At 38.7% G+C, this 26,449-nt stretch overlaps 1 protein-coding gene across 3 annotated transcripts; it reads right to left on the bottom strand.

Moving 5' to 3' along the window:
- On the bottom strand, window positions 1-25,678 carry LOC127447274 (interferon-inducible double-stranded RNA-dependent protein kinase activator A homolog). Of its 3 annotated transcripts, XR_007898367.1 has the most exons (9): window positions 25,614-25,677; window positions 25,026-25,213; window positions 23,132-23,213; window positions 22,961-23,030; window positions 15,563-15,680; window positions 15,379-15,473; window positions 12,404-12,566; window positions 9,217-9,321; window positions 1,675-1,813 (listed from the first exon to the last, which is right to left on the bottom strand). XR_007898367.1 is itself a non-coding variant. In XM_051709049.1 (8 exons), exons 1-8 carry the CDS (start codon window positions 25,628-25,630, stop codon window positions 1,656-1,658), a joined length of 879 nt encoding a protein of 292 aa, XP_051565009.1. In that variant the 5' UTR covers window positions 25,631-25,678; the 3' UTR covers window positions 1-1,655. The 3 variants fall into 3 exon arrangements, 2 of the variants coding, with proteins under 2 accessions (XP_051565009.1, XP_051565008.1); XM_051709049.1 differs by lacking the exon at window positions 9,217-9,321 and having other exon boundaries at window positions 1-1,813; window positions 25,026-25,201; window positions 25,614-25,678; XM_051709048.1 differs by lacking the exon at window positions 9,217-9,321 and having other exon boundaries at window positions 1-1,813; window positions 25,614-25,675.
- Between the last annotated feature and the right edge of the window lie 771 nt (window positions 25,679-26,449).

The following is a 26,449-nucleotide window of genomic DNA, read 5'->3' as shown; positions in this document are numbered from 1 at the left end:
TTCTGAGCAACCAGTGAAATATTTAATGGTTGTTTCATGGGACAGATTGCTGCCTAACAACAAAGGAAACAATCCATTGTTAATCTGTAAATGTAAAGTACACAAAGTTTTAAAAATAAATAAATAAAAACAATTCACAACCAGAGAGACAAAACCTTATAAGAAATCGAAAATGAATAAAAAAAATAAAAAAAAAGCTGGTTAACACATACGTTATGAGGCCACATCCACATCAATACATTTTCGGTTGAAAACGTAGTTTTCAAAGTATTGTTTTACAAAGTATGCAGTACTAGAGAGCGTTTTCAAAAGTCTCCATTTACAGAGGAGGAAAATGCTGCTCCAGTGCAGAATCTATGGATCAGAGGCGTAAACGTAGTTAAAACAATGCATTTTCAAATGAAAACATTAGTGTGGGCATGGCACTCTTTATAAAAAAAATAAAATAAAAAAAACTGATGACAATCACAATTTAGGATGATTGAGGGCTTGCAAAAAACAAAACAAAAGAAGATTTGCTTTAGGCTGCATAGACCTGACAGAACATCACTTTTATTTGTGAAATATGTAAGTCCTATGCTTTGATTCTAGGGCCTGTTTTACACAGCTTGCGTAAGCAGCACATTTTCATTTCAGCAGCCATACTAACAGGTTTCAGCATTCACACTGTGCACATGAGCAGCAGAAGTGTGGCTGCAAGTAGAGTTTCAGTGCGGAGCCTATTTTTGTTGAGCGTAAAATGCTACACAGTGGTAAACATACTGGAATTGCATTATAAACCTATTCAGCAACCAGTGTCGGTATTAACGGAGTTGCAAATTGTTGTTTGTTTTCTTGAGGATAAATTGGTACTTAATACACCTAAAATTATATTAATCAAATATGCAATAAGAAATCCAAAAGTAATCGGATTAGATTATCTACTTTCATCTAAAAGATTATGTTTTTGAATACAATTTCAGTTGTGCACTCTGTAATCCGTACCAGATTAAATTTAGGAAGTAATCTACCTAACTTGGAGTGTTTACATGCACGTTCTTAAATCGATTATGCTTAAACCAAATCGACACGGGTAGATTTTTGCACATTAACCTGATTTCACGTTACTTTTAACACCTTTACCGACATTCTTACCGGCTAATCCAATGTAAGCACGTTGTGCACATGCCTCTTCACGGATTAACATCAAAAGCAAAGAATAAATTGATCATTTAAAATCTCATGTAAATGAGGTTTTCTTGCTTTGTCAGAGTTATCAGTGTTTTGGTGTGCATGTAAACAGGATCACTGTTAGCAATACAATCTGTTGCATTATAGGCTTTTATGAAGCAACATAATGCGAACAACTCAACGACTGTTTGTACAAAAAAAAAAAAAAATCTAAATTTAAGCAGTTAAACCCAATGGATTAGTAATAGTTCTTAGTCACTTACAATAACCATTTATAACAATACATTATTTATAGTTGTTATAGGATAAAAAGTGTGGTCTCCCAGAAATCACTTTATTCTCACTTTGACCTGCACACTGTTTACGCAGCAGAAACGCTGTCAGTGTGAAAGCTCCATGCGTCTGCTATTGCTTAGGCAAGCTGTGTGAAACAGGCCTTGGTGAATCACTCTGCCGCATCTTTATGAATGGTCCCAGAACTGTTGTTAGTGTTGATTAGCGACCATCTTGATGTACTGCAGGGCATTATGTGCAGAAGTGTTGTGGGCATTACTGCTGGTCATTCCAGAACCATGGCACACCGTCACCGGCCTGGTAGACAGCTCCACCAAACACTGGTACTGCCCGTTCACGGTCAGCTCATCTGAAACACAGATAAACCTGTCACAGTATAGTCTTTTGAATCTTAACATGGATATCACATCACATAACAGGTGAAGTTATGCCAAATAAAAAAAAATAGGTAAGTGCACAGTACAAGACTGATGCTCATAGCCCTATGATGTTTTAAGTTCACGATACATGAACTAATAATGAACAACATTTTTACAGCATTTATTAATCTTGGTTAAATGTTAAATGTTCAACAAAATCAAAAGTTGTACATGTTAACATTAGTTAATGCTCTATGAACTAACATGAACAATTGTATTTTTAACAACAAGCATTAACAAAGATTCATCGTTAGGTTATGATACCCAATGCATTAACTAATATTAACAGATGGAACCTTATTGTACAGTGTTAGCAGTTCAGATCAGGTGCGTTTTCTCAGGGACCCAGCACAGAACATAACAGCGCTGCGAGAACCAGTGAGAAGTACGGCGCAAGTCATGGAACCCATTTGAACTCGGCACAGAATTCTCTGGTGCAAACCTCTATGAAATCCCTCAGTGATTAAACTACTTTAAAACCATGTTAAACAGCCCAACATTCTAAACTGCACTGACATGAACAGGAGAAAACGTGGTGACATGCACAGACAAAAAAGGGGAATAGTTTTCACACATCACCACCATTGAATTTACTACAGTATCATGAACTGTTAACTATAGTGCTTTAGGCAGAAATATATTCATAATACTATAGTTTTAGTACATTTAGGCTACATTAGGAGTAAGGAAATATTATTTTTACAACTTTGTCAGTTTCTATTGTCTATTTATAGTTTTAAAATGTGTTTTTGTGTTGCCGTTTTGGGTTTCCTTTATTCTTATTACAAAAATACCATCGTTTATTTTACAGACATCATGTTAGGCTAATATCTAACAATGGTTGTGAAGATCAATGCTTTGTTTTACCTGTGGTAGCCACGGTCTTGTTCAGGCATGTGCCGTTATACGGGTGAAGTGTAATGTCGCTGAAATGTTATAGATGTAAATTGTTGCCTTAGAACCCACAAGTCTATGGAAAAGGTGGCGAACTTCACAACCAAATTGTTTTAAATTCAGGACAGTAATATTGCTCATATCACACAAATAAAAGATTGTCATATTTTGAGCCGAGCATGTTCATGTCCATTATATCATACAATGAACCATAGTGCCAGAACAGCTTGTTTTGACATACAACAAAAAGAAAAAGATTGCCAGTTACAAGTTTCATCATAGGCCTCACACGTCACTCTTCCCACAGTTCAGAAACACTGGAATGGACAGCAGCAATTAACTAATCTGACCACCAAAGACAACAATTTTAACCTGAATGCACAAGGCTAATGTAACGTAGACACAGCAGTCTACAGACACTGTGCCCTAATGTTAGAACTATAAAACAGACATAACACAAGGACATGATTGCCTGATCACCACATCATAGCCTCAGACTAATCAGAAACAATGACCAACCTAATATCAATCACACAGATTTCTAATAAATATATGAACTTACCTTTACTTGAACACAAAATCCAATTGTCTCTCCTTGAGAATGAACATCTGTCACTTTGTTGTAAAAGTCGCTCGCTTGTTCAAGTTTAGATGGTCTCTCTTCTTGATTTTTTTATTTAAATTAACTTCAATTAAATCCACGTAGGTCACTGCAGATATTTAGCGCTTAATAACGCATTAGTTACGTGAACTTGAACGCGTTGACACTAAAATCTAGCCTCAGATAGCGTGACTGAAGGAAGGAGCTTCTGATTGGCTAACTCATTTTGGTAAGCATGCTTACCTTGGCCATTTGTAGTTGCAGGTGTGACTTTGAATGAACGTACACTGTTGAATGACAGGACGGTAAACAATGGTTTGAATCAGAGAAAGCATAACAAAGTGCTTATACCTGAGGGTAACGCCAAAACGAATAACTGTCTGTGCTGCTCAACTGAGATGAGAGATGACAAATTTGAACAAAAACAGTAGTTTATATTAACAATTATATTTAAATATTTCATAGTGTCATTTTTCTTTACCCTTCTGTTAGGTAAGCACTGCTTACCTAGCTTATATGGAAAGCACATCCCTGGTCTTCTTACAAAAACACTAGTTACGTATGTAACTGTGGTTCTGTGAATTCCAGATGACCGCCAGAGGCAGTGTTGAGCACTAATGGATAATCGCAGCGCCAGCTAGATAGGTCGAGAAAATATAAAGTCACATCGTGATGTACACAGAGCAAGAATTTAATCCACAGTACCTCGGTACTCAGTCTCGGAATGCTTTCTCGCACATTCCGAATGACAAAAGGACACTGGCGGTCATCTGGAATTCACAGAACCACAGTTACATACATAACTAGCGTTCTGTTTCATTCCTACTGAACACCAGAGGCAGTGTTAAGCACTAATGGATGACAAATACCAACACATTCATGAGGAATGCCACCCACCTGAAGTCATCAAGGTTGCTCCAGAAGAACTGCAGAACTCACACCATGAGAAGCAGCCACATTAACCTTGTAGAACCGTGCAAAAGTACATGGAGAAGCCCAGGTAGCAGCAGCACAGATATCTGCCAAGGAAACACCTCGAAAGTCAGCCCAAGATGAAGAGACCGCCCTAGTAGAATGGCAAGTAGTGAGTGGTAGGATTGGTGGTGGCGTAGTGGACTAAAGCACTGAACTGGTAAGCAGAAGGTTGTTGGTTCGATCCCCACAGCCACCACCACGGTGTCCTTGAACAAGGCACTTAACTCCAGGTTGCTCCAGGGGGATTGTCCCTGTAATAAGGGCACTGTAAATCGCTTTGGATAAAAGCGTCTGCCAAATGCATAAATGTAAATGCAAGTAACACCTTCTGGTAAGGGTATTTGAGAATTATCATATGCCAATTTTATCACTTCTACAATCCAGCGCGACAATCTCTGCTTAGACAAAGGCGCACCCTCACGCACACCGCCATGACAGACAAATAACTGATGTCTGTCTGAACGTAGTTAACATAAGACTTTAAAGCACGTACGGGGCACAGGAGATGATCTCTCATAACCATATTGGATGGAGATGAGGGCAGACAAAAAGCAGCCAGATTAATAGACTGATTCACAAATTGTGGTAACAGTACTTCTGGAAGAAAGGTTGGATTAGGACGAAGAATGACCCCTGAATCCTCTGGCAACCAGTGCAAACACAACTCACAGAGAGTGCATGGATCTCACTTACTCGTTTAGCAGAAGCAACAGCTAACAGGAATGCTGTCTTTAAAGACACCCACTTAATATCTGCCTCACTCACTGGTTCGAATGGCGATGTACTAAGAAAGTCTAAGACAAGTGGCAAGTTCCACACAGGAAAGAGTCCCACAAACCGGCTTTAAGCGCCTTGCCCCCTTCAAAAAAATTGCAAACACGATTATGAGCGATATGGCAGCGACAAAGTCTTTTTAAAGAGTCTTTACACCTGTAAAGTAGAAGCTGCTTTAATGCTGTCCAATAAGTGTTGCAAAAAACTCAAGACCTTTAGCACAGTACAGTGAAACGGATCAATTCCCTGAGCACCACACCATGAAGAGAATATTCTCCAACGAGCAGCATAAAGCGGTCGCGTTGAAGCAGCTCTGGCAGTATCCACAGTAAAGACTACCACCAGATCACAATCTGCTAGAAGTGTGTTGGCCCCGGCGGCCAAATCCAAATCCTGAATGCGAACCAGATCCAGATGCCAAACGCACCCGTCCATCTGGGAGAGGAGATCTCTCCTGGTGGGAAGCTGCCACAGCTCGCCCTCTAACAGACTCAGGAGAGGGAACCATGGTCTGGCCAGCCATCGAGGTGCCACTAGAAGCACCCTGCACTTGCACAGGGATATTCTTTGTAGCGTCTCCCACAACAGTGGAAAAGGAGGGAATGCATATAATAGGCATTTCGGCCACTCGTGGGCCAGAGCATCCTGTCCCAATGGACTTGACTTTTCAGTCCTCGCAAACTACCAACGGCAATGAGTCATCATTTCCGATGCAAACAAATCTACCTCTGCCTCACCGAATTGCTGCCAGATCAACTGTACAACATCCGGGTGAAGCCTCCATTCTCCCGGCTGTAGTAGATCCCTGGATAGAGCGTCTGCCACCTGATTGTTTGATCCTGGCAGATGAACTGCTCTCAATGACGCCAGTCGGTACTGAGACCATAAGAGGATCTGTTAAGTCAGTTGTAAAGACTTGTGACCTGGTGCTGCCCTGATGATTCAGATGAAAAACCGTCGATGTGTTGTCTGAACGGACAAGGGCTGGTAAGAAATGCTGCAGCGCTAAAAACACTGCCTTCAATTCTAGAATGTTGATATGCTCCAAGGCCTCTATTTGCAACCAACGGCCTCCAGTACCCCTCTGGTTCCATGTTGCCCCCCATCCTGTCAGCGAAGCATCGGTTGTGACCACTTCCCGGCGAGAAGGAACAACTCCCATGAGCACCCCAGCTATCAAAAACACTAACCGGTTCCAATGTTTCAGCGCACGGACACAAGAATGGGAGACAATGATCATACGATGACGATGTCTTGCCGGGTTCAGCCGTAAACCGTTGTTCCATCTCTGTAGGGGCCTGAGGTGGAGCAAACCTAAAGGAACCACGGAAGTGGCAGCCGCCAACATCCCCATTAGTTGTAGGAGAATGCCATAAGGAAGTTTTGCCCCAAGGCAAAAACAAGTCAGTAGACGACGAATACTTTCCATCCGAGCAAGCGATAATGTGGCTGATATCTATGTGGCAAGAGAGTCCAGTGTCATTCCGATAAAGGTTATGGACTGCACTGGAATCAAACAACTCTTCGTCTCTTCGACTCTTGAATGTGCTCAAACAATATCTTGCTGTTGCATAGAGCATGCAGCAAATCGTCCAAATAGGGCAGAATCCTCAGGCCTTTGGACCAAAAAGGAGACATGGCTGCTCTCATGCATCATGTAAAAACACGGGGAACCAGAGACAGACCAAACGGTAGGACTTTGAACTGGTAAACTTGATCCTGAAAGCTGAATCTCAGGAACTTCCTGTGGTGTGGTGCAATAGGAACATGAAAGTAAGCGTCTTTTAAATCTACACCAGTCTCCTTTCATTACGGACCGGAGAACGTCGGCAGTGCGCAACATGCGGAAAGGAAGAGACTTTAGGAACACGTTTAGACATCGTAAATCCAGAACAGGATGAGACCTGCCATCTTTCTTTGGAACGAGGAAGTATGTTGAGTAAAAACCTTCCCTCTGATTGAGGGGAAGAACCTTCTCTATTGCTCCTTTCTCTAACAATGAACGAATTTCCAGAGCAAGAGCCACAGAACGGGCTACGCCTTCGACAACTGTCGGAAGAATTCTTGAAAACTTGGGGGGCTGGCATCGGAACTGCAGAGAATATCCCCTGCTCAAAGTTGCCAGAACCCATGGGTCGGACACTGAGGATCTCCAATAGTTTAAAAATTACTGACTGCCATCCCAAGCACTTCAGGGCTTGTGGCTTCTACTTTAGCTCCTGTGGGGGGGGTACTGACTTGGTTCCCCTTGTGGCTGACGTTGAAAAGGGCGATGGTCCTGGGCCTCTTCAACGCCCCAAGGACGCTGTGAGGTCTAAGGTTGGGAAGCAGTGTGGTGACGAAATCGCTGCTCTGGTATTGGATAGTGATGGTGCATTGGAGCTGGCGGCATCCTAAAATTAGCTGCACGCTGAACCCGAGTCAGCTGGCGGGAAGCTTCAGACTTCACCCTCTTCTCCAATACCTCAGAGACATTGGGGCCAAACAGATGCCCTGGTACAATTGGCAGGTCCCTCAGAGTCTTCTTACAATCTTCAGGCAGCTTTGCCTGAGCAAGCCACACCTGGCGCTGGGCTGTTAGCTGGGTTGTGAAAGTGTACCCAGTTCACGAATCACGTGACCCATGGCCAACAAAGCTGTTTGTAGGAACTGAGGTACCATCTACAGGCAAGAAGCAGCTGGCAGATAGTGTTCTCTGCTCGAGTTATATAGGCCACTGATTCGTAAACCTTCTTTAATAGTGTCAGTACGTCCACACTGTGCGCTTGGACACCGTACATTGCCTCTTAAAGCCTCATCCGGTGAAACTACGAAAGCTGCCACAGGTTGTTCGATTTCAGGAGCCCACCCCACACCTATGGAGTCAGCCTCAGCCATTGAAGCTAGGGTACGGGCCGTCTCTGATCTCCTTTTAGGCACATTGGAACCCGTCAAAGCGCTTGAAAACTCTGAAACAAAGTCTTTACATAGTGGCATGGCAAATGCGTTTGTATCTGATTTTTGCTTGAAAAACACATTAGCCTGAATGGGTTGGACAGTTGACTTGTCCAGTCCCAAATGTTCCACCGCCATCTGAAGCACCGTCAAAATGTCATCCGCTGAGGACGGGCCCGTCCCGGGTCAATGAGCCGAACCCCGCTCGAGCCACCTGTAACAGACAGGCTGGAAAAAACTTCCTGAGGAGGAGGATTTATAACAGCATCAACCAACTCCTCATCATGAAAATGTGAATTGGAAGCACTCATGGAAAGAACATCCAAATCAATATTATGTGGAGGCTGGAAGTCACCCTCTTCCACTGGCACTTTCCCAGAGGACAGAGGTAACGCTGGAGGTTGGCGAGCTTGAATACATTTCATTTCTGCCATTTCTGATGAGAGATTAGCAACAGTCTTCAACAGCAAATGCTCAGAATTGTCGGTTTGCGGAACAGATTTCTTTTTTGCCTGGAGCACCAGCTGCAGCCAACGCAAGGCACTTCTGAGCTCGCCGTGGGGCTGAATCATGCTGTGCGAGGCTAACAGGCGAGCGAGGATCTAACTCGGCGAGGCGAAGCTGTCTCTCTGACATAGGCAGCATACTACAATGCAAACACGGATCCGTCAAAGCTTCTCTTAAATGCTGGATTCCTAAACACGGTAGCGATAGTGTCTGTCATCAGGGAGAAGCGTGTTCGGACACAGCTTACAACTAGGCGGGAAGCCGGTGACAATGGAGCTGTGAGCCATGAGTCAGCCGATTACTGCACGCCCTCGGTTAGGACCGTAGGGAATCAGACAGCCAAGATATAATCAATAAAAACTTGGACTACCAATTATATCTTCAGATAGAATCCAAAATAGTAAGTTGTGAACGACAAGCAAGCCAGAGAAACACGAGAACGAATTAACCGTCCGTCGGATAGCACCGTATGGCCCGCAATAAGTTATCACTGGAAATAACCATGTAATGGCAGATGAATCGATAATTAATATAGGTTATGGGGCAACCGTTACCTTAGCGCGGTCAGATACCAGTCACCGGATAGTACCGTGAAGCGCAGTGTATCTCCAGCACTAACAATCAGAAAATGAAATAATATACACTCACGAAAGATGAAGTTCTGTCCAGATGTGGACAGATAGTGAAGAGCACGCCGTCACAGCTTGATAGGGCGAGTCCTCGCTACTCAGGTAAGCTGCACTGAACAGCGACCTATCATAGAGTGAGAAAGCGAAAGAGACTGAGTACCGAGCTACTGTGGATTATATTCTTGCTCGGTCTATGTCACGATGTGACTTTGTTGTTTTATTTTCTCGAATTATCTAGCTGGCACTGCGATTATCCATTAGTGCTTAACACTGCCTCTGGCGGTCAGTAGAAATGAAACAGAACCAAAATCTGCCTTTTCACTGTCTCTAACATTCACATACGATATTTCTCCCCCTAGTGGCAGTCGTGATGAACTGTCAATTTGTTCACAATGGATTTTCTTCATTGTGGGAGAAGCTACCAAATGTTTACCTCAGAATGACATTACTGTGTGTGATTTTGTTGAGGAGATTGATGAATTCAATTAAATTCATGATTAATATTCATTCAGTAGTTATTATTAATAGTATTTATTATTAATACTTTTTATAGTTATGATAATTAACAACAACAACAACAACAACAACCGTAATTCAGCATAAGTAGAAATTCATGGACATAATTTTAAATATGTAGGTTGTGCATGTGCAAAAATAAACGACACATGAACACATGTAAATCACACATTTACTGTTATTACAAAAGCTTTTTGTGATATATGTTATCCGAAAATATTGGATCCGGAGATGGTCGCAAGCCCACGCAGCCCCCATGCGACTCTCCATTGGAAATGAGTGACTTCCGTCTGTTGTTGTCGGATGCAGTGAAAAGGCGGCTTTAAAACTATTAATAAACTAAGGTCAATTTTCATAAGGGCAAATGTAAAGAAGAATCGAGGGCTTTAAAGCCTTCACCTTTGTCAATTGTGGACATCCTTTCCTTCGGTGTAACATCTGTTCTCTTCTAATGCTTTCTGATTGGAGGAAAATATAACTGGTTCTGATTAACTACAGAAATTCCAAGAGATGACTTTAACTAATTCCTTTCATCAGGCTCTTATTTTTACTGTTGTTAGTACCAGTAAATTTACATCTGTATTCCAACTGAAAATCAATGCCTCAAAATCAATACTGTCGAATGAGCATTTCAGGACATAGCACTTATTTTTCTATAATAATAATATCACTTTTATTATTAGTTTGTCTTTACATTATTTGATTTTATAGGCCCCAGACACAGTGCTACAAAATTAGGTGCTCGTGTATAAACGTTGCATACGCCAGAAGTGCATATACTGCCTCTCATGCTCAAGATGAGATCTCAAAAAAGGTCATCTGAAAATGTGTGCTCTGACAAGCAAACTCTTCCCCTTGTGTATGCACTCTTTTATTGATATTCAAATTGGCGACTGCAAACCAATTCCAATTCCATTTTGTATTTATAATACAAAAACATCTGGATTTAAAATCACACTCAAATCAGACGTAATCCAGGCCATGTATTATTATATACATTTTTGTAACTAATTGAAAGGGCATTAAAATATAAGCTGAAAAAAGGAAATATTGGTAATACAACATGCAGCGACAGATGACAAGCACACACATCTGAAGCTCAGGTTAATCCATTGTACTAAATCAACTGATAATTGGGCTTGTGATTAGATTAACTTTCAGCTGCATCTGGGAGAAACAGTGTGCCTTAGGCTATAACGGTATTACCGGTTATACTCAGTACACAGGACGAAACCAGTGCAAAATTTTATACCGGTAAAATGGGTAAACATTATGAAAGAAACTTACTTAATGACAACAGTTCCTATAGCAGTAGCGAAACGAATAGAACTGCCTACATGAAGTCGCCTAACGAGTTTGCGACTCATAAATGAACCTAAATGAACACATTGAAAGCCAGTTGTTCTTTATCGACATATCAAAATTACTGTGAACGCGCACTTACAGAAGACGCTACTTTTAATTGACAGCAACAACTGTGTGAGGCGGGACATGGTTTGTCCCGGATTTTAGCGGCTCGCACCCAAACTGCACAAGAATGTGTAGCAAATAATAAAAATTAAAAAAATAAACAGACACCTTCAGCGCAAGTTGGAGACGTATCCAGCTGCAGACCTGCATCAGGTTCAACTATTGGCGAGTTGTGAGATAACACGGACGATACATGGCTGAAGCGGCTGCGGGGGAAAGATCAAGTAAGATCAATGCCACTCTGTGCATGTCTTCTGTCATGTTTCCATCAAAAGCAGGAGGATTATAAAATTTTTAGTCAAAAATATAGCTTTCGAGTGCATTATAATTGTTTTCAATCATTCCAAAACACCAGTAAAAACATATTCATGACAGAAGATGGAGAGAGACTCAAATGACTGAGGAAAAACCACAGCACTTTAAAAAAAACTGTAATATAAGAAACGCTACTTTCATGTAAAGAGTTTTACTCTTAAAAAATAGTGATACTATTTTTTATTTATTATTAAACTATAATAAAAAATAAAAAAAAAATTTAGTGATACTATTTTAGTACGTTAGTCAAACAGAAGGATGAGTCCAATTTTAAACCGAGTACTTTTTGTTGAGCTTTAAAAAAAGTAAATGGCATATTAATTAAAGGGAAGAAAACCCTTAACTGTAAAAATACTGGCTCCATTGATTCATTGTTCTGGGAAAGTCATTGTTTATTAGAAGGAAACGCAGATAGAATTTTTCTCATTCTCCCTGGTCATAGCCTTTTCCATAATACCCTAAGTGGCTGTTCACAACGAACGCGTATTTGCATCTGTCAGTGCTTTTTTTAAATAGTTTCCCAATGTAATATGCTGTAGTTGGACCTCTATGACAGCTGACAGCTTGTAAGTTAAAAAATAACTTCAAAACGCACCTCGATACACTTGCATTCTGCTTGTTGCATTGTTTTGGCTCAAGTATGATTCTATCATTCTGAGTGATTTTAGAATGCTTTAAGCTGGGAGAGGAAACTGCAGTCGCTCGACTCTCTCTGCTCCATTCACATACTCTGTATTATTTATCTGAAACACCCTTAAGTTATGTTCAGAATGGAGACAGACAATAATATGACTGAAAATGTAGTTTGCACTTCTTCTCTATTATGCTCTGTGCAACAGTGACACATAAAACACAAAGGAACAGAATGACTGCACTGTAGGAGGGTGTGAAGAAAAGGACCTCACCGATGTCCATGTATGTGACCTGAAAGCCCTGCTCCAGAGAGAGCTCCAGCAGCAACTGAATGTAGTCTGTGTTTGGGATGCTCAGTGGCGTCCTCTTCAGGACAGAAATCTTCTCTCCTGTAGAGTGCCGAAGACTTTCTATATACACTCGAGATGGTGGGCTCTGGGGACCACAAAGATCAGCAGGTCAAAAGTGGATTTGACAACATCTGATTATCCTTAAAAAAAAACTCACCTAATAGAGGAAGAGTTAAGCCATATTTAAAAACTCTTGTTTTACTACCCTTCATGTCATTCTTAATCCAAAACCTAAAGGAAGCCTAATCTTCAAGCAGCTCTTTTCAAGATTACAATAGTACATAGTGACCATGCCAAGCTCCCCAAAAAAAAAAGAAAATACCAAAAGGAACCAAAAGCACCATAAAAGTGCTTGTGCACAACATTCAAAGTCTTCTGAAGCCATACAATAGCTTTGTGTGAGGAACAGGACATTTAAGTCATTATTTACTGAAAATCATACCCACTGACAAAGCTCAGAATTCTAGTTTACGTCCATGTCAGCTTCAGATGTGCCGCACCAGATTCGCCGCCACTGACACCAAATGTCATTGGTTCTCATATCACGTGACTAATTGCAAATATGGCAAATGACTTCGAGGAAGACTTTCAGTGAATAATGACTTTGTCTTCTCTAGGACTGCAACTAAAGATTACTTTGATAATCGATTAATCGGATAAATGAAATTTTTATTTCCTGTATTTTTTTTAAATGTGATTTAAAAAAACCAAATGAAATTATAAAGTATTTGGTTCAATTTACAGAACTGAATTCTACTACACAATTCTATACACACAAATCTTTGAACAAAACCCAATCATGAAAGTTTAGTTTGAATTTTATTACTTTCAGGACATATGCAAAACAGTTTCTTTCCTTTACTTGCAAGCTTAACAAAAAGTACTACTCATTAAAGAGTAAAATGATCCATCGGGGATGGAGTGGGACAAAAAATAAAAACAGCCTAGCAGAGGGCAATGACACCAGAATAAAAATATTAATAATATTAATAATTCTGCCCAGCTGAAAAAGACATAATTATGGTTACTGATTACATACAAAAGTAGTCACTCATTACATGTTTCTAAACTATTCTTTTCCACAAAAAAAAAACAAAACAAAAAAAAAAAACCTTAAATTATCAGGACTATCAAATATCAGTACCCTTTGCATTATTATACATCGTATTCAGCATACAGATTATATAGTACAATCATCAAATTCACTCTCGCACTGAGAAGTCTCATCTCAGACTTTTTTGTGTAGACATCCTAAGCTCATTGTATTACATGCACTTACATGATGAGAAGATACCTAAAACACTTCAAAAGACAGCACACTTGGACATTGTGACATCCATGAAAGCTGCATACAGTATGATGTTGCACGCGTGTAATCAAAATTATTGCACTGCCTTTCTCCATAGCAATCGGATTGATTGACGTGGATGTGCGCGCTCATGTGCTTGGTAAAGTTTAATGGAGACTCGCTTGTGGTAAAGACAAATGGTTTTGCGAAATGGAAATACACACCTGATTTTGAATGCATAACATGTATACATTAAACATAGAAAATAGCAGTAAAATGCAAGTTATGCGCTGGAGAGAAACAAGTCTTTAGCGCAAGAAACAGCACATCCCTCTTTTAACGCACCCGATGCAGCAACCGCTCCACTATAAACTGTATGCTTATTATGATCTTCTTGAAGACATGCAACACTTTTTTCAATGGGCTGTATAGTGACGTCACTGACGGAGCATCTCCGTGCTCACTGCAAATATCCAACTAATCGTTAATTAAATTAGTTGTCGATGATTTTCATTATCAATTAGTTGTTGCAGTTGCAGTCTTTTACCCTCACACAGAGCTATCGTATGGCTTCAGAAAACAGAAGATATGGTCCATAGAGTCATATGGTCCAATTTTATGGCATTTTCTGTCCTTTTTGGAGCTTGACAGACATGGTCACTATGAACTAGAGGTCTGCTACCCATCAAGGGTTTGGGTCGGGTCTGTAATTAATGAAAAACAACGTGCACGAACAGACGAATTAGGGACTGTTCACACTGTTGCACATGTCTGGGCACTTTAAAAAAAAAAAAAAAAATTATATGTAAACGCACTGGATGGACGTCTTTGACCGTTGAGCCATGTCTTGCCGTTTTTTTTTTTTTCAGCAACTCGGAGGGCCGCAGCATTTTTTAGACATTGTCCAGTTAAAAAGTACTTAAACTTTTTCAAACGCATCTCGAGATGGTTTTCATTCAGTGCGCTGCTTCTAGCTTTATTTAGCACAGGTGTCACAAACATTCAACGTTCTGAGGAAGTTCAGGTTGAGAAAAATAAAATAAAATAACATTTGTGACTTACACTGCAACACATGATTCCAGATTGTTCTTTACCTAGAGTAGTTTCAGCACTTGACAAACGCTAAGCCAATGTTTCACCCCTTTTCCTAAATTACTTTTATGAATGTTGCCTATGATGCTTACATAAAATACAGCCCATTGCAACAAATTTACTAGCTTGGAGAAGAAATTATAAAGAGAGGGAGCGATTTCCAGTTTAGGCCCAAAATTAGTTGGTACTGGTCGGGTCATATGGTCTCGGGAACGGGTCAATTTTCCACAATAATCTGCCACTGTATATAAAAGATAAGCATAAAGATTCTTCAAAAATTCTCCTTTTGTATTACACAGTTAAAAGCACAAGGGTACTGAATAACATGATGGGGAGTAAGTGAGGAACATTTTTTGGTGAACTCTTCCTTTAAAATTAAAGATCCTCAGTGGGAGTATTTATGCATTTTAAATGTAGTTACTTCATCAAAAGGAATGTGTTATCTCAGTCATAGGTTTGACTGGAAACCATGCACTCTGAATAAGTATGTGTGCGAGTTTGTGAATGTCACACTAACCCATGTGATTTCAGGAGATCCTGACAAACTCTGCAATTTTCCCAGCATCCGCTCAGCTGCTGCTCGTCTGGCCAGCTTTTTTGAGCTGCCTGTCCCTGAAGAGCAAGAACAAATTAAACATCATCAGCACCTTTACGGTCAGTGTGCTTTGTGATGTCACGCTATGAAAAGCAGCAAATGGTACCGGTCTCCTCCAGTCCTTCTAGACGGCAGGTAACAGTGAACTCTTTCATGTGATCAGGCCCTGATTCCATACACACCACATACTCTGGAAGGCACCACACCCTCTGCATGGCCAGTTCCTGTCAGAGTTCAGCATGTACACAACAGTATTAATTTAAAAAAATACTCTTCTTAAATAGAGGTTGACACGTTTATCATTTTAATTGCTACTAGCGCAGATAACAGTTTTAATTGTTAAATGTTAAGCTAATGAGTTTCTATTCAGCTGGTCACATTTATACATTTGGTAGCCAGCTATGACGAGTAACACTTTGACATGGGTCAATAGAAATGCATTTATATGACTAAGTTCTAGGTTAAATAACACCACTGTATTCTTATGGGAATATACACAAAGCGTATAAAAATCTCATTTTTATTGCACTGTAGTTACAATGCACTTTTTGTTTTCCACAAATTCAAGTGAACGCAAAATTCATATCTTTATCCTTATAATGCATATTTTGTTATCTTGATTAGATAATCAAGTGTTTTTAAATCAAGAGGATATTTTTAGTACCATCTGTTATCATTATAAAGTTCAGATTAGCATCTTTTTAAATAGGGCTGGGTATTGATACAGATTTCCAGATTCAACTGAATTATGATTCACTTGGGTATGCTTCAGTTATAATGTAAATTTTTCTCAGATATTAAAAAGAAATGCTCGCTCAGTTAATAAAATTGATTGTACAGAGAACCTTCCTATTTGGGACATTATGAAATTGACATTTTATTTTATCATTAACCTTTTGGTAACATTTTAGCTTTTTAGAATTTTTTTTTTTTTTTACAAATACCATGTATTCCATCAATAAACATGTCTTGAAATTGCATTTATTATATTACATAAATATAGTTGCATGTTTACGGTTTACATTAGGAGGTAGACCAATATATCGGTTTTACCAATTAATCAGTACCAATAGTTGCTTTTTGGTTTGGTTATCAGCAAAAATCTATGCAGATACCTGTAGTTTTTTATTTTATTCCTCATCAATAAACCTCATCTGATGAAACAAACTCTTCATCAGGCGAATACACAGGCTATAAAAATCTTTATTTGGTAAATACTTGCATATAGAGCATTCTAAGCTATGCCAAATCAGAGTCCCTGGTGTATTTCAGACTTGTTTATAGTTAAAAGTCCTGCGTTATGCACCAAATCTTCACTTTTCTTGGTATTATTGAGATTTTGGTTGCACAATAAACTGCTTTTGCACAATAGACTACTCTTGTAGCCTCTGTGTTTGTGCCCTTTATAGTGAGGAAAGACTTAGAAATGTATCATTCTAGAAATCTAATTTAAAAACACTAATCGGCCATTTAATTGGTTATCTGCATTTTCCGCCACCTAAGTTATCCGTAAAATCCACTATCGGTCGACCTCTAGTTTACATGCATATGTTCGATTAAGTATTTATATTACATGTGGAATAAGTGCTAAAACCATGGTTCTCATTACGTTGATCGCAATCGAAATTGGTATCGAGAATATGGGGTTGACCGATATGTTGTTTTTTTTCAGGGCCGATACCGATTATTAGTAATCAAGGAAACCGATAACAGATATTTGGGGCCGTTATACATTTGCAGTAGAAATTTAAATTTTAGTGTCAAAATTTACCCCAACACAAAATGTCATACGGTCTCAACATTTCCATCCCACCAAAGGTCCGGACAATAACAACGTATTTTTTCATAGCCATTCTGACTACTGACAATGTGTAAGAAATGCCTTTTTTTTTTTTTTAATAGTTACAATTTCCAAAATGGCAGCAATAGTACTTTGTAAAATGAGGAAAAAATTATAAATCATAAATCAACAGTCAAAAAGTCTCTCGAGAACTGGGCAAGAATGAGGACATTGTGGCCCAAAGACAACCAAATTAGTGGACTATGGGGGATCTTCTACCATTTACAGTTGCAATCAAAATTATTCAACCCCCCTGACCAGCAATACATTCTGGTGATGTGAATTAAAACACATCAACTGAAACCTCAGTAAACAAAGTAAGTTTTTAATACACATTTTAGTGATTTTGAGAACATTGAGTTCAGTTTACCCAAATTTTAAATAAAAAATAACTAATTCTCTCCACAAATGTCATGTCAAAAATATTTAACCCCCAAAGTAAATCATTTGTGGAGCATCCTTTATCCTTAATAACAGAAAATAAATGTTTCAGGTAAGTGTTCTCAGGCTTCGGACACCTCTCTATTCGAATTTTTACACATTTCTCATGAGCAAAAGCTTCCAGCTCATTGACATTCTTTGGTTTCTGTGCTGCCACTGCTTCCTTGAAATCCCAACAAAGGTTTGCAATGGGATTTTAATGATGGACTGAAAGGGCCATTTAAGGACATTCCACGACCTATCCCTGAACCAGATTTTGGACAACTTGGATGTATCCTTGGTGTTATTGTCTTGCTGGAAAGTCTAGTGATCACCAAGCTTCAATTTACACACTGAAGGCATCACATATTTGCCAAAATGGCCTGATACCTGAAAGAATCCATGGTGTCCGTCACATAGTCAGGATAGCCATTTCCTGCAGCCACAAAACACCCCCTTAACAGGACTGACCCACCTCCATGCTTGACTGTGGGGATGGTGTCGTTCTTGTCATCAACTTGTCATCTTACTCCAGACGTACTGCTCACCCATGGGTCTAAAACTAATTTTCAGTTTAGTGTCATACGTCTATAAAACCTTCTTCCAGGACTCCACAGGTCTTTCATACTTCTTTCCTATTACTTCTTGAATATTCAAGTCAACATTTCCCTTGGTGAAGTTTTGCTTTCTTCCACACCCCAAGAAGGTTGCTGTTGTACCATATTTAAAAAATGTATGAATGTTGCTGCCAAATTTGTCTATTGGAAATTGAAGTGCCTTGGAAATGTACTTTTAGCCTTGACCTTTCTTGCGTAATGAAATAATCTCCTCTATTAGCTTTTGAGACAGCTTATTTTTAATTGCATTTTTTGCATAGAAATACATTTTTGCTTACAACGCTAAACTTACATTTTAAAACTTAAGTGCCATTGCAAATTGATGACTTAATTTTGTTTTAAAACAATTACTTGTGTAGCCTTCCATATTTAAGAAACAGCTAGATGCAAAAGGGGTTGAATAATTATGACATGGCTGTATTTTTTAAAAAAATCCTGCTATTTAGAAATATTAGGTTATATATTCACACTATGACTTTGAATGTGTCACTCAACTGATATAGATGTAAAGTTAAATTCTAAAAGCTTACCTTTGTAAATCCTTACTGTTGATTGCAACTGTATATATAGCCTATATACAGTATAGTATACAGTATAGGAAAGATACTCTATGGAGGTTCAGGGGTAACCCCTGAGAGAAAAAGTCTTAATGAACCATTTTTACATTTTCCTTAGAATGCAAATCTACCAAAAACAAAACAAATGTACATCTAAGTAATGCAGTTTAAAAGTACTTTTTGCTATAGTTAAGTATACATGGGCTGACAATCATCATAAAAATGTCATCATAAGCAGAGAACTCATAATTTCATAGTTTTGGTTGTCTTTCTTGCCATCCATGCCAGAGACGAGATATCTGATTAATTTTCACAAAATGTAAACGAAAATGTGTTTATCAACAACAGGCTCGAAACATGTTGATTAATTAAGCTAATTTTAGACTTGAAAAAAAAATAGTTTCTAGTCTAAAGGCGCTCTGGAACACGATAAATTGTCCAGTCACAAACCTTGCTTAGCTGAACCGGAGTCATATCAGACACAGATTTTCATTTTCTGCAGTGTATTTTAGCGAAAGATGCCAGTATCCATCTATATTGCTGCTCCCTGTATTTCTCTGCTACGGTCTACTGTCGATAAGATAACCGCATCTGCAGCTCTACTATGCAGCGCCTCATGTCGCAGGCCGGTGGAGAGAGATAATGGGTGCGGCGCTCGAAAGGGCATTAATAAAAGCATGTTCAAGGATATAGCGCTGAAAGATCAGTGCTATCTACGCCCAGGAGCGCTTGCTGTGCACACCGCTCTGTTGTTTTGTCACACTGCTAACCTAAAGTGTAGAAATGGTGAGATGGTGTAACCTTTGTCATGATGTCCCGCAGTCAAGACAGAACAAATCCGGGGATGGAACCGGACCACGGTCCGCTACTTGGTGACTTCTGGCATAGAGTATTGTGACGTTTAATGCAACTTCAGTATCTGCATTCTCACCTTTGAAAACAGCTCTTCCTCTCAGTAGCCTAGTTTCCATCCACTTTTCACAATTGCCGTCTTCTGCCTGTTTCCATTCAAATGGCTTTTTATAGATCAAAATAGTGCGCGTGATGACGTCGTGCCTAAAAATACACTTTGTCGCATAACTTTTGGTTTATCGCACAAGAAATGTGCCCTTAAGCTGTTTCCATACAGAAATGTGTGTTTATCGCTAATTCGCCTCCCAAATGTCCCTAAATTTTTTCCCCTGAAGTTTTGGTAAAATGGGGAGAGTACTGAGACAATTCATTTAAATTAGCCAGCTAACTGTCATGTTAATTTCACAAATAAATGCAATCAGAAGAGGAGGAATTGCAATCAAAAGGGAACAGTTGCCCTTCTGATAGGACTGTAATATTGGTCCTGATGTTGCGCCAGTTGCGGGTTGCCACCAGTTCCGACCCGAAAGGGAATCGTCATGGCCCTGTTCAAGCTGGCAACCTGCACCAAGTAATGGGGGAAACTTTCGGTCTTAGTATAAGGACCATCCATCGATGTCTACATGCTGTGTGCACAACTATTAAAGAAAATTTGATGCAGTGTAATTTCAGGGTTTACATATGATACATTCCTGATATTCAATAGGTTATTTTGAACAATCATCTAAAGCACTGCCATCACAACTGCATTATGTCCCGCATATTTGTCCAGCAACTTTTAACGACCAACTGAACTTGATTGTCATCTAAAATAAATTTTAGTGTCAAAATCCAATCTTGTGATCCAAGGTAAAGAAGGTTAGATTTAAAATATTTAAAAGTTTTAAAATGTTCAAAAGCTAGTTTTCTGAACGTGATCTCAGCATTGGACAAATAGTTCTGATAGTTTATAGTCTTGAAGTGTAGAACATTCTGAGAATGTCATTCAGCCAACTTTTTTTGTCTACAGAACAGGGTACGGCTAATTTAAATTTGTGTAAAAGAAAAGGCATATATAGGTCTAAAAATATATATTTTTTTTTCATTTGGTAATTTATTTAATTTAATACAGGGAATTTTGCCGACATTTTGTCAAAAGTAAGCTAAACAATAATTGTATAGAATTGGACTATATATTAGTGCTCTAAAAAAAGCACACTGATGCTTTTCTCCTAGTATTGTGTATTTATTTTTAATTTAAAACATCTTTGTGCATAGAAATATGTTTTTTGTATTGTGGGCTAATTCCGTTACTGCCGTATATTATTTTGAATGGTGTGTAAAAGCAACTTAAATAAATAAATGGATGGCTACCATTATTAATCACAAAGAGTGGTGATTCATTTGTCCTCCATGCACTTGTCGACGTGCATGATAAGAGATATTTGTGTTGGCACTCCTGGTAGTGTCATGTTTGCAGATCGGATCTATATGCCATTAAGATCGATCCATAATCACGTACAATGAACTGGCTTTCAAAGATGTATACCTTGTCGTCATGGTTAACACAGGCTAACGATTGGGGTAAACTCTATCATGTGACGCTACATTTTTGCGTTAATGCCAATTCTCTCAACAAAAAGTGTTTCCAAACCAGTTTTTCATGACATTTGAAGTATCGACAGATTTTATGCACTAGAGTTAAATGGAAAAATATTATGTCGACACTTGTGAAATTTTAGCTATAATTTGCGTTTCCATCAGCTTTATTTTGATGCGCTAAAACTTTTTGGCAAAAACTCCTTGGATGGAAACGTAATTAGTGATGCATCTTTCTCTCGCTGCTTTTCTCTTTCCCACCTCTCCCCCACGAATACAGAGTACAGTTTGATTGGCCATTTACTCGTGACATAACCAATCCGAGCGGCGGGACATTAAGGCAGACTACAAGCAGTAACCTTTCAGAGAGAGGCAGTGGCATCAGAGCCAACTGAGCACATTTTAAAGTTTATCAGCAATCAGATCAGACAAAATAACTCAAACAATAAATCATAAAAATGATGAATATCGGATCTGATTATTGGCCAGGCCGATAATCGTTTGACCCCATTAAGAATAGTCACATTTAACTGGTATTGGTACAGACTATTGGAATTTTGGTATTGTGAAAGCACTGCTTACAATGTATAGCCTATTAAAACTGCATGGAAGATCTCACTATAATAACATTGTGAAAATAGAAGTGGTCACTTCCATAGGAGTGTGAGCAGCCCTGGCTAAAACGGCACGGTCTCTTTAAGAATAGCAGCAATTCAGAGAGCATCTCACCGAAGTGTTTTAGTTCAGGTGCTTATTACCAAGAGTGGAATCCCATGGATTCTTTAACGCATCAGTGCTATGTGTGATTAGAATTAAATGTTTATTTTTTGCTATTTTTGATCAACAACTGACAGTAAACAACAAAAAGGGTATTTAAAAAATAAAAAAATAAAAATAAAAAAGAGATAATTCAATGACGAATGAATTGCGTGGATCTCGTCTTTCGACACATTACACGCAATGAGTCAACTGGTGGATGAGGTTGAAAGAGACAAGGTAGCATGAATCAATTGAATAAAAGGTCAGTCCACCTTTTCTTTTCTTGAAAACTATTCCTTTTTCTCGTCTTGGCTTGTTGAACCCTCTGTGTGAATAACTTATATTACTTGCTCTCAATACTTTAAATCTGTTTATATAAGAAGATTTGACTATTTCTAATATTGTTGTATTAAATTGTCTTAACTTGTTAAATCTCAAATTGTTAAAAAAAACATTTACTTTGTTCAAACTTTTAACATGCAGTGAAAGAATCTTGGTGTGGAAATCTAAAAATACCAGTTGAAATTTACAAGCCAGTGGCAAATCACAGACATTTTGGTCTCATATGCGAGTGTAATCCTATTGTAGAAGGTTGCACATAGAGTAAAATGTTGATCTTGTGATTTTAAGAATCGATATCGGGATCGTTCAAATGAAGATCGTGGTTACTCAGGTAATGTATATTTTTACCCAGCCCTAAATTCTACAGAGTGGTATATTTCATCCCATACATAAATTTTTACAAACCACTGTCCGACTGATCATTTTTTACCCATCCCAGTATCAGGAAAATCCTTTATCTGTCTTCTACTGACAAACACACAAAAGCTGCTCCCCAATTATAATGCCTTCAATATAATGCAAAGTGTTTTATTGGTTACCTGCAGTATTCCCACAGGGTTGGACACATCACCTGCTTCAGAAGAAATGCCATTATTCTCCCTCTGATCACTACAAAAGTTTCAGGAAACATCAGTAAATGTTAGCTCAATGTAAAAGTGATTAATCTATAAATTTATTTATAACAAAATCTGCTACAATGTGTTGTGTACTTAGACTGGGTGTCCAGTTTCAATAATTTTATAGAGGCTTCTGCAGCTTCATGCTTCGCAGCCTTTTTAGTCAATCCTTCACCTTTAAGAACAAAACAATAGCAATCAATAAAATAATAGTGTAGCTATGGTCCTGCACCACAGACTGTAATATATTAACTCAAATACACTGCTAGTTACCGGATACATACATAAATGGCATGAAATATTGATTTGAGATTACATTTTATCATGGAAGAAAGAGAGACTGCATAAAGATAAGAGGGACATGAAATAAAAACAACAGCTATTTGGGAAATAGGACATCTAGGACAATGGTCAAATATACAGTTTACAGTCATTATAAAAAAATATGACAACAAAATGCCACGATTGACCATTCAGACAAACAGACAGACAGATAGATAGATAGAATGAATTCATAAAGTATTCAGATCCCTTAATTTTTTTTAATTTTATGTCGCAGCTTTATGCTAAAATGCTTTAAATTGATGTGAAAATAATCTACACTCCATACCCCATAATGACAAAGCAAAAACCAGATTTTTGATAACTTTGCAAATGTATAAAAAATTTAAAACTGAAATATCACATTGACATAAGTATTCAGAGCCTTTGCTATGACACTTGAAATTTAGCTCAGGTGCATCCCATTTCTCTGGATCATCTTTGAGATGTTTCTGTACTTTGACTGGAGTCCACCTGTGGCAAATTAAATAGATTGGACATGATTTGGAAAAGCACACACCCGTTTATATAAGATCTCACAGCTGAAAATGCATATCAGAGCAAAAACCAAGCCATGAGGTCAAAGAAACTGCCTGCAGAGCTTAGAGACCAGGACTGTGTCAAGGCACAGATCTGGTGAAGGCTACAAAACAAATAATTGGCTGCATTGTAGGTTCCCAAGAGCACATTGGCCTCAATAATTCTTAAAATGGAAGAAGTTTGGAACAACCAGGAATCTTCCTAGAGCTGGCCACCCAGCCAAACTGAGCAATTGAGGGAGAAGAAGGGCCTTGGTAAGAGAGGTGGCCAAGAACCCGATGGTCACTCTGGTTGAGCTCCAGAGATCATGTGTGGAGATGGGAGAAACATGCAGAAGGACAACCATCACTGCAACACTCCACCAATCTGGACTTTATGGCAGAGTGGCCAGATGGAAGCCTCTCCTCAGTGCAAGACACATGAAAGCCCTAAATGGACTCTCAGACTGTGAGAAACAAGATTATCTGGTCTGATGAAATGAAGATTGAACTGTTTGGCCTCAATTCCAAGAGTCATGTCTGGAGGAAACCAGGCACCGCTCATCACCTGTGCAATACCCCCCAATAATAAAAACAAGCAAGTAAGCCAAGATAATGCAAAAGTGGCTTAAGGACACCTCTGTGAATGTCCTTGAGTGGCCCAGTCAGAGCCCAGGCTTAAACCCAATCGAACATCTCTGGAGAGACTGAAAATGACTTTCTACTGACGATCCCCATCCAACCTGACTGAGCTTGAGAGGATCTGCAGAGAAGAATGGCAGAAAATCCCCAAATCCAGGTGTGCAAAGCTTGTCACATCATACCCAAATAGACTTGAGGCTGTAATCGCTGCCAAAGATGCTTCAACTAAGTTCTGGGTTAAGGGTCTGAATATTTATGTCAATGTAATATTTCATGGTTTGTTTTTTTTCTTTCATAAATGTGCAAAGTTATCAAAAATCAGTTTTTTCTTTGTCATTATGGGGTATGGAGTGAAGATTGATGTGGGGAAAAAAATAAATAATTTAAAGCATTATCACAAGGCTACAATATAACAAAAACGAAGGGGTCTCAATACTTTCTGAATGCACGATAGATCGATACTACTACTACATAAAAAGTAGAAAACTCAAAGAGATCTGTCTGACCTGTGCAGGTAATTTCTCCTATGGTGACACTGAACATGAAACAGGGCTGGTGCGCGTCCCCTCCAGCGCGTAGTAGCTCGTACGTAGGCGCGCTGCCGATTTTGATGCCATATTCGTGTAGAATCTGGATCGGTGTTTTATCCGGACATCTGACCCGGTGATTTGCCAAACTGACGCTGGAAGGAGAACTCCATCACATGAACAATAGACCAATATTCAAACAAAAGACAAAGAGAGACGCGATTTCAGAACAGAGCAAACGAGCACAAGATAATGCATGCAGTGACCAGTGCGTGAAAGAAACTGTATTCTAGCATGCAAAACAACATCCTGTCTTTTTTTATGTGTGCATGCGTCAAACAGCATGGCACGTCAAGCTTGGGTTCAGTCTAAACACACCGGAAGCGCTGCGAACATTGCATAAAGCGGAGAGTCAAGCCAAGATAAGCTACATCATGTGTTATATATATATATATATATATATATATATATATATATATATATATATATATATATATATATATATATATATATAAACATGCAGATTAAAGAATACAAGCTTGTGTGTTAGATTTAAGAGTCGCTCACTGTGAATCGGCCATCATTGCTGTCCGTATGCGGCTATTGGAATGATTGACAAAAGCGCTGTCCAATAATACTACTCAATACTAAATATAAGTCCCGCCTTCTAATCGATACTACCAATCGCAGTTCGATTTACTTTAGCTCCGCCTCTCATTTGTTGTACGTTAGTGTTGGCTGTAACCAATCAAAACCCGCTTCTAATGTATGAATATTAATTAGATCACCATTAATTTTTTTGTGTGTGAACTTGGTTTATTTGCGGTCATATACTGTGTGTATTTGTTTTTGTTTTTAAATATATGTATTCATATATGTATATTTTAATGTAAAATTTACATGTAGAATTCCAGAAATGTCAATTTATACGCTATGTAAAACCTGGTATAATTGTTTGTTTCTCTGTCTAAAATGTTACATTTTAATCTAAAAAGGATGTTGACATTGAGTGTCTTTGCAGTGTGTATGATACATCTGAGATTTTTGTCTCTGACTTTTTCTTTTTTTGCTGTTTCCTTGGACTGTAAGAAGCAGCATGCAAACAACCAATAATATGACCACAGCAAATCTGCATTTGAAATACAAGTGGACACATATATTCTTTAAAAATGTATACAAACAAATGTAAATGCCAAAAACACATAAATAAATACAATTTAAAAGATTGCATTATGGCTTGTGCAACTTCTCTTAGTAAAGACAAGATACAACAAAAGCTGTAACTTTGGAAATCTGTTCATGGTGAGGACATAAACAACAGTCAAAACAAGGACCTCCACTGGCAATGTATGTCTAAAGATTAATTCATTACTGCAAATGAATTCCCTGCAGCTATTTATGCG

The sequence above is a fragment of the Myxocyprinus asiaticus genome, chromosome 10 (genome assembly GCF_019703515.2).
Source record: "Myxocyprinus asiaticus isolate MX2 ecotype Aquarium Trade chromosome 10, UBuf_Myxa_2, whole genome shotgun sequence".
NCBI classification, from domain to species: Eukaryota; Metazoa; Chordata; class Actinopteri; order Cypriniformes; family Catostomidae; genus Myxocyprinus; species Myxocyprinus asiaticus.
Note: the sequence above shows the minus strand (reverse complement) of the source record. Positions and strands in the feature narration are given on the sequence as shown.